General features: G+C 35.9%; 1 protein-coding gene across 1 annotated transcript in view; it reads right to left on the bottom strand.

Moving 5' to 3' along the window:
- Positions 1-9863, bottom strand: part of LOC106877398 (mucin-4) — a 49009-nt gene extending 39146 nt beyond the window's left edge. The window contains exons 1-5 of the mRNA XM_014926292.2: positions 9177-9863; positions 8557-8655; positions 5185-5291; positions 3449-3754; positions 2662-2875 (exon numbers count right to left, since the gene is read on the bottom strand). Coding sequence (XP_014781778.2) covers positions 2662-2875; positions 3449-3754; positions 5185-5291; positions 8557-8655; positions 9177-9813 — 1363 coding nt within the window. The 5' untranslated portion in view covers positions 9814-9863. The remainder of the gene's footprint in view (positions 1-2661; positions 2876-3448; positions 3755-5184; positions 5292-8556; positions 8656-9176) is intronic.
- Between the last annotated feature and the right edge of the window lie 6 nt (positions 9864-9869).

Genomic DNA, 9869 nt, shown 5'->3' with positions numbered 1-9869 from the left:
TATATATATATATATATATATATATATATATATATATTGTGCATGCACACTAAGTTTTGAGGTTTCAGCTCTTTTCCGCTTGGAATAAAGGTGTGTAGCGCGTGATCATCGCATTGACCATGACAGAGAAAGTTAGAAAGTAGTGAAAGTAGTGAATTTGCATCAAATTTTACCAAACGCTTGGCGATACCTGCTTAGAAGCCTATCTAAGGTTGCAGAGTGTTTACGGAGACGAGTGTACGAGTGGTTCAGACGTTTCCAGCGTAGCCTAAAAACTGTCGATATTGACGAACGATATTGACACACAACCAGCAGAACTGAGGAAAACATCACAGATGTGCGTGCAGCTGTGAGGGGAAATCATCGAATCACCATTCGTGAGTTATCAGAGGATGTTCAGATTATTTACATTTTAGTTCAGTTCATTGGTTCAAACGCTCTGACAGTAGACTTGAGCATTGATTGTTGCATTAGGTGGTAACAATTCAAAGTGAATTACTCCTTTGCAATCCCATCAGATACAGAGAAGATCCTTTTCGCCATGAAGTTCTCTTCTCAGTTGTGATTGAGCTTTTACCCTTTTACCAAGCCACTGTTTACGACGTTAAACATTTCGATAGAATATCCATTTTTCGTCACCAGTCACAAGTATATCCAAAAAGGGTGAAATGAGTTCGCGAGAATGGAGAGAAGAGCAGATGTCAACTCGGGATTTGCGGTTGCTTTCGGACAATTCATAAGGCCTCCATTTTCCAAGTTTAGGGAATATGAACTGTTGTATGGCTTGAACTATGCTTTATTGCCAATTCTTCAACTGATAATGCAGGATTTTCTTCAAGTTAGGCCGCAGGGAGCTTATCATCAAACTCAACTGGACGTCCTGTTCGATTTTCATCTTCAAGGCTCAAATCTTCACTTGGATTAGCAAAGTGATGATCAACCTTAATCGATTTTCGAAGCTTATTGTTTTCTTATCAGAAGTGTCTACAATTATCACGATCCTCGAGAAGCAAACGGCCAATCCGTTTGTAAGTTGTACAATTCCAGTAGCTAGACACACCAGGAGTTAGTAATATGTGTACCATAAGTGTGAACACATTATTTAACATGAGTGACCTGTCAATTGGGATCTCAGTTCATAAAGTTTTAAGGTATGATAGTAGGAATGGTGGGTACACTGGTTCTCACCTTATTCTCACTTTTGGCTCTGTATCCATTCTCAATCACATCTTGACAAGTGCCTCTGCTGACAGACTAAACTTAGTGAGGAGCTGAATGCTTGAAAAGAAGATGGGTACACCCAAGTATTTCTCAGGCGCATTGCAATGCCATAATAGACTCACTGTGCAAAACATATCTAGCCAGTTCTCTTTCGAAACCAGGAAAACAAACAACCACGAGCTCCACTGCTATCTCCGAGCGTGGAAGTGAACAATGTGCAAATAGGATAACGACAACGAAGACATCAACACTGACAATCTTCAATTTCACAAAGAAAATACTGCCTCTGCAACGTAGAACGTCGGTGCCGTGTATGCTTGTTGAAGGATGAAGAAATTTCTACACGAATTTGGCATGTACACCTATGATATCCTAGGGCTACTAGAAGTCCGATGGACGTTATTAAGTGAGACAACAATAAAGTGCGCAAACGGCAGTACAGCGGAGATAATATGAACCACGAAGAGGAAATAAGGTGGAGCAGATATATTTACATCATACTGCTCACTGTGAAATAACCGAAGAACCACTCTCACCTCCATCGACTTCAAAAGGATTTTGGACTATGTTTGAGACGATGGGTTTTGGTAAGTGACGAAATATTACAACTTAGGTAATAGACGCATCGAAGTAATCAAAGCAGTGTATGAAAACTGAAACAATGTAGTTATTTTGAACAACATCGGGGAATTCTTTATGAGAAAAGTTGGTGCTCGACAAGGATGGCTCCTGTCTTCAGTGCTTTTCATCGTCTTCCTGGAGAACATAATGCACTCCAAAACTTCCTACCCTCTCCTTACATTTGAGGAAACCCATTTCCAGCATGCACTTTGCTGATGATAGTAACCTGTTAAGAAGCAATGGCGGAAATGACAAGAGCTTACTACCAGACTGGAGAATGTATCAGGAGCATACAGGATGGTAGTCAGCTGGCTGCATCAATGAAGGTTATGTAAAGTTTGTCTTTGTTGAGTACAACTTACGGGCTTGTAGTTCCTCAAATCTATTATGATCAGTTTACTGAAACAAATTTAATTACCTGTAAATGTAAATTATCGTCAAGTGATCTTGTGTTGGCTAAATTTCTAGCAATAATTAGGTTGTGATGTGGCTAAGTAAACAAGTTTGTGATTTAAGCCAAGCAACTATGTGTGAAATAAAATAGTGAGAGTAAAACTCGTATAATGAGACTAAAGGAATATAATACAATCAAGAAATTTTGAAAATAACTTTTGTTGTAAATTAGACTAAAAATATTTCACATTATTATTTCGAAAATTCCATTTATACATAATCTCAACAATATTTACTGAGTAATTGACACATTTGTTTATGACATATATGTTAGTAAGACTTTTGATCGGTTTCAATGCTTTAGTAATATTTTCACAAAGCTTATTAGATTCTTATTAAATATAAATAGGAGTATTCGATTCTCACCTGTATTTCCTTCCTTTATATCTATATTTACCAAACTATTCTTCTTCAGTGAGTCTTTATGCGTGAAACGCTTGTTGCGGCCCAAGTTAAAGCCCATTAAGGCCTTTACATCAATTTCCATATCCATTCCACAAGGTTTGTAGAGATAAAGCAAATAGGTTGAATAGCCGTCTGTGACCAGTAACATCTGGAATGTAATTCCTGCATTGTTTCCCTAAGATGCGAAAATAATATGTTTATGATTAAAGTTCTATGAGCACTTGTGAAAACTACGTATAATTTTCGACATTTGTTTCCTAAAACAGAAGATTTCTTAGTACAATAAAATAATATTGTTATTGCAATCATCGATCGCAGATGAATCTTATCAAGATGATATATCACAGGTTGTCATCACTCCACTTAGCTTGGAATAACTATTTCACATTAGTTTTGCTCTCTTTTTAGTAACTTTAAATTACATAATATTATGCAAAAATATTACCAAACTTTCTGCTATTAATATATAAGGTGGATCCTTACTTTTATTTAATATTTATATTGTCGTCACTCGATAAGGAATACTGTACTTTCGGCAGTGTAACCACATTTTATTTCAACTGATTTATCACAAAGAAAAACACTGAAGCAGTTCCAAGTAGTAAAAGAAGGAACTAAGGATTTACTACTTCACAATGTTAAGATTCATCGATAGAATTGAAACGGCATTCCTAAATAGTTATTATTTAAATTGGTAAATTTTAAGTAATTATATTCATGAAATAAATATAATTTGTAATTTACTTACCTCTGTTGTTCCTATTAGGGAATAATGTCGTATATTTTGCCATGTAACCAAAAGTGCCCAAATAGATTGGAATTCTCTATTTGCATACGTTTTAATTGCTTTATCAATTTCACTCAGTTTAGTCACTGCATTGTTATTTATTCCTTTTATTGTGTATTTTTCATAAATGCTGTATTTAACTTGCTTAAATTCATTCCAAAGGTCAGCCCAATATGGAGCAATAATATATTTTCCAAAGGGTGATAAACTATCTGGTTCGTAGGTAAATTGGTTATAATTTTCTGATAAATATCCACCAGCGTAGATCTGACAAGACAAAGTTACATAACGTAAGTTGGGAACAATTAAGTCATTAAAAGCTATTTATATTGGCAATGGAATCAAATATTTGAAGAAAAGAAATTTCAGTTAACAGTTTTTAATTATAATTAAATACGAAATTTTAAAGCTACCAGCATTAGGCAGCTTTTTAGCTACAATAAGATATTAGTATTTAATCATAAATGAAAAAGGAAAAGAAAATCTAGAAGTGGCTAAAGAAGATCTTAGACTTTAACGAAAATGATTATCATTTTGTACCTTGTTTGTCAATCGATAATATAAAAAGACTTTATTCGTTCATTCATGACTAATATATTAATATTAGCATCACATCGCTCCGTAAAGTAAGACGTAGACTTAAAAATTAAAAAAACAATATACAACCCAAAGGTGTATTTACTGGTCATTTGCAATTGCCTTTCTTCAGTTACATCTGATGGAATCAGTTAATTCTTATGATTATTAAATACAACCGCTCCTTATAATTTTACTAATACACGGTATGGAAATCTCTTCTCCGTAACCATTTAAATAAAACGAGCAGATAGATAAAAATACATGTGTGTGTGTGTGTGTGTGTGTGTGTGTGTGCGTGCGCGTGTGCGTGCGTGTGTGTGTGTGTGTGTGTGTGTGTGTGTGTGTGTGTGTGTGTGTGTGTGTGTGTGTGTAAGACAGGCTTCCACGCACTTTCTGCCAACCAACTCAAGGCAATATTCCGTCCAGAGCAATAGGTGCTGCAGGAGATCATATGGCTGCAAAGTTAGTTTTTAACACCATAGCTATGATATTTTGTTTGCTTTTATTTCCCTTTCTCTTATAACTTATTACGCTTTTAATAAAATATAAATAAGCAGTCGTACATAATGATACTAGTCACTCAATTTTTATATGTATGTATATATATATAAAATTTCACAACCGCTATCTAAGGTGCAATACCTACAGTATAAAAGGGTGGATTTGCTTGAATATTATAGCAAAGAAATATATCTATTTCTTTATTGCCCACAGGGGACTAAACAGAGGGAACAAACAAGGACAGACAAAGGGTTTAAGTCGATTACATCGATCCCAGTGCGTAACTAGTACTTATTTAATCAACCCCGAATGGATGAAAGGCAAAGTCGACCTCGGGAGAGTTTGAATGTAACGACAGACGAAATACTGCTAAGCATTTCGCCTGGTGTGCTAACGATTCTGCTAGCTCGCCGCCCTTAGCAAAGAAATACATCAGACCCACAAAAAGAGCACGGTTTCGCGGATGATAAGTGAAGAGGCAAACACCACCAAATATTTTTAGATTTAAAGATTTATCTGAGATTATCCAGTTATAGATATAACTTTAATTACTAAAGTAGGAATGTACAAAAGAAATGTGGTAGAATGTAAGTATTATAACGCAAACTAGTACATACATGAAAGCAATTCATTGTTCTTTCTCCTACGTTGATATCAATTGACGGGCAAATGTATGGTGACCGGAAACCATAAAAGTCTTGTGCTTCACTGTGTTGGAGCAATTCTGTACAATGGAAAAAGATACAAAAATTGATAAGATTATTATTTCAATCATAATAGCTAATGTATAAAGGATGAGGATCTGCGTCCATAACTATTTCGGATCCACCCATGTAACGGCTAATTCAACTATACCATTTCAATGATATGTAAAATGTGTGCAACTCTGTATAGGAGAGAGAAGAGAGGGAGAGATTGAGTGAGATGGAGGGAGAGAGAAAGAAAGCATTATCTTTTGATTGGCATACGGTGCAGCTTTTTTTTATGCACGAGGATTAACATGTAAACTGTGAATGCGATAGACACCCTTAATGTTTGTGAAAATTGTTGGAATCCAGTTTGCTTTCATGCACAAACTTAGTTTAAAAGATCTACGTAGAATATTTAGCCAAGGGAAAATAACACGTGGGACTAGAGAAAGATGGTTAGGATGTTGAGAAAGATGGCTAGGCTGTTGTGAAAGATTGTAAGGATGTTGTGCTCTCGATTATATGGACCGATCAGCTGGCGTAGCAAGATACTTCATCTTACATTACTTCATTCTACTCTTCTGTCAATGAGCATCTGATAAGAGCACTGATGCTGCATCCCTCTCTCCATCCAGTTGTCCCATGCTGTCAAGAGTGGAAGAGACCAGAGGTATATTGTTACGTAAATCAACTAACGTGATTTGACGATTTCCCCTCACAGCTGCACGCACATCTGTAATGTTTTTTTCAGTTCTGCTGCTTGCTAATCCCCGAGAACTTTCGTCAATATCGACATTTTTCGGCCATGTTGGGAACATCTGAACCACTCGTATACTTGGGTGCGGCTCATACACTCTTCTCCATACACTCTTCTCCATACACATTCTACCACTTTGCATAGGCTCCTGAGCAGGTATTGCCATGACAACTTTCTTTGTCATGGTGATTACGCTACACACCTTCCTTACAAGCACTGCTGTAAACAGCGGTTGTGGGCTAGAACGTAAAAACCTGGTACGCATGTGCAGAAAAGTTTAAGGTCAATCATCGGCAAGCAGCTTTACACTGTGTGCTTTAGTTTCGTTACTATAGCAACAGTCCCGGTACTCATTGATCAGACCTCGTATATATAATGCAGATACGGTCAAAATCGGAGCGGTGTCCTCTTGAAACACATCTGCCTATTCTAGTGTTCCAAACCCGTATGCAGATTTTATATTTGTGTGAGGTATGCATACTGGAAATGCATCCAAGTTAGAGGTACAGCGATGGGAGCCAGATTTGTCCCCGTTTATGTGAACATTGTAATGTGGTATATAGAAAACAAGTGTATCAAAGAGTAGAGGAAAACTACGGCACTGAATTTACATGATATATTGAAAATGCATAGAAGAGATACTTTGATGATTGCTTCATAATCTGGATAAAATCTCGAGATACTCTAGAAGAATTTAGTATCCGCTTGAACAATCTGCATCCAACTCTACAATTTACAAAGTAGATGAGTAGTACCAAATTGCCATTTCTAAACACATTGGTAATTAAACGTAAACACTTCCATCACACTGATATATACTATAAAGACACAAACACGCATCAATACCCAAACTGTAAATCGTACCATCCAACACATGCAAAACGTAATATCTCATACTGCCTAGCCAGAAATATTTGTACCATTGTAGAAGATGAGAATATCAGTGACAAACGTCTAACAAAACTGATAGAATTTCTACTCAAACAAAGATACCCGTCTCTTCTTTCTCTTCTTATGGAAAATGGTATACTGCGTGCTATAGAAATATATAGGGCAACCCAGAAACGAGCAAAACAGGAACAAGTCATACTCAATCCGTGTCACTAAAATATATTTAGCATTGCCAAAGCAAACTTGCCGATCATTGCTCAAGGTAATCAATTAAAGCACATAATCACGGCTCGAGCTAATGATTCTAAGTAAAAGTCAGTCGAAGAACTTGAAACAATTATTAACAAAAGCAAAGTTTGAACTCGGTAACAATGAAGAATCATTCATTGCATCTAAATGCAAGATAGTTGATGTGTTACATGTCAGTTCATACACACCGGTCAATATCTGAACACAAAAACCGGAAGAACATTTTCAAATGCACATATAAGCGGCAAAAGCTGAAATTTAATTTGCTGCATCAAATGCCCGAATTGTGAAGAAATATACATTGGTCAGACAGGGAATGCATTATCAGAACGTTCAAGTGTGCACCGACAGCCAATTAGGGAACCAGGTGTCCATCAGATCCCGTTAAGCAACCATCTGGCAACATGTGGTCAGATAAAAATTTATAATGTTCCTATTCTACATACTACACAACTCAAGGCAAGTCGAGAGGAAATGGACAATTTTAAGATTTATAGTAAGGGTAATAATTATAATGATGAAAATAATGATAATTATACGTACTACTGCTATTACTACTACTATCACTAACAACAACACAACAATAATAAAGGCGATGGTGCAACATTGACTTTCTGGAAAATTGCAACAATACAATTCAATGAAAACAGTTATGTTGTTTATAACATTCCAAAATATAGCCAAGTAATTATTCTTTTAGATGTGGTCAAAGTAAAGAATCTTTGATGTACTACCAAGCCATGACATCCAAACTGCACACTAATTAACTAAAATATCTTGTAGAAAAAAGCGGGATAAATGCTAAACAAGCTGGTGCATTCACCAAACCGTGACATCTAACCCACATACTAACTGTTCAGAAAAGATTCAGCCAACTGAAGCCCATTGGATGGTACTTAAAAGAAAAGTGTAACCATTTCACTACATTTGTGGGACACGACTGTCACTACATAAACCTGAAGATTGCTTAACGCATGAAAGTACTAGTTTATTTCACTGTTGTAAACTTATAAAAATTGTAAATAATTAAACGTGAAAATCAGACTAAGATGGAATTTCTTTGATTAATATATTCTTCTATACAAAATCATACAAATTCGGATATCTATCTATCTATCTATCTATCTATCTATCTATCTATCTATCTATCTATCTATCTATCTATCTATCAGAATGTTCTCAGGTGCGCGTGTGTGTGTGTGTGTGTGTGTGTCATAAAATCAAAATAGGGAACAAAGTAAATTTGTAGAAGCCAGAAATTTAAGAGTGAAAAAGAACATGATATTTTTTTTACTATCAATGTCCTTTTATTTGAAAGATAACGCTTTGTAATTCAATAATAAATGAGCTAATCATTTTAATTAATAAACTGACATGCGTTACAAGCAAACAACCATACTTACCTGAGGGGGGACAATATGTTGGTGTTGTTTGTGTCGATATTTCGGTTTGGTGAGAGGTGGTTTTAGTTGGAGAAGTAGATGTTGAAGCTACAGTGGTTCCTAAGAGAAATAAAAACTTGTTATATAAGATTATCGTAACATATGACAGATTCATTTCAAAATTTCTAAGATTTTCTGTCTTAAGTAGTTTTCTTTTTTTTTTTTGCAACAAAACTACGTTCGAGGAGATAAAGATTAAGAGAAGGCATTGTGAACTGCGAGGGAAATTATATAATTAAGATAACTAAAGTATATATATATTAAAAGGTGTTAATATACAGCGTATTTTAAGGCAGTTTCATACCTACAGAAATGTTAAGAAAACTAAAGTATAAATTTTAATTATCAAACAGTAATATTCCTTCTCTAGTTGGTAATACAACGATTTTCTAGCGTACCTATACCGGTGGCACAAAATACAAGTATTTTGTATTTTCTCTTGAATAAAATCAATTCAATATGGAAAGAAGGACAAGTGAATCTTATATTTGACAACATAAGCTATAATTTTGCGTTAAACCAATTTGGGACTACAGTATTTCATTTTAATCAAGCTCGATAGGTAGTTGCAATATACGTACCATTAGTCAGTGATGACATAGAGGTTCTTGAATATTGTGTGGAGGGACGTGTGGTTTTGTCTGTTGATTCTGCAATTGTTGTTACATTTGAAGACATAGAGGATGATGAATACTGTGTTGAGGGACCTGAGGTTTGGCCAGTTGATGTTGCGATTGTTGTTACATTAGATGACATAGAAGGTGCTGAATATTGTGTGGAGGGACCTGTGGCTTTGTCTATTGATGGGGTGCTTGTTTTTACATCTGATAACATAGAGGTTGTTGAATATTGTGTTGAAGAACCTGATGTTTTGTCAGTTGATAGTGCGATTGTTGTTACATCAGATGACATAGGTGTTGAATATTGTGTCGAGGGACGTGTGGTTTGATCAGTTGACTGGGCGTCAGTTGTTACATCTGATGACATAGAGGGTGCTGAGTATTGCGTGGAGGGACCTGTGGCTTTGTCTATTGATGGGGTGCTTGTTTTTACATCTGATGACATAGAGGTTGTTGAATATTGTGTTGAGGAACCTGAAGTTTGGTCAGTTGATGGTGCGATTGTTGTTACATCAGATGACATAGGTGTTGAATATTGTGTCGAGGGACGTGTGGTTTGGTCAGTTGACTGGGCGTCAGTTGTTACAGATGATGACATAGAGGTTGTTGAATATTGTGTTGAGGAACCTGAAGTTTGGTCAGTTGATGGTGCGA

Source organism: Octopus bimaculoides, chromosome 6, assembly GCF_001194135.2.
Source record: "Octopus bimaculoides isolate UCB-OBI-ISO-001 chromosome 6, ASM119413v2, whole genome shotgun sequence".
NCBI classification, from domain to species: Eukaryota; Metazoa; Mollusca; class Cephalopoda; order Octopoda; family Octopodidae; genus Octopus; species Octopus bimaculoides.
The sequence above is the reverse complement of the archived record's forward strand: the minus strand, read 5'-3'. Positions and strand labels throughout refer to the sequence as shown.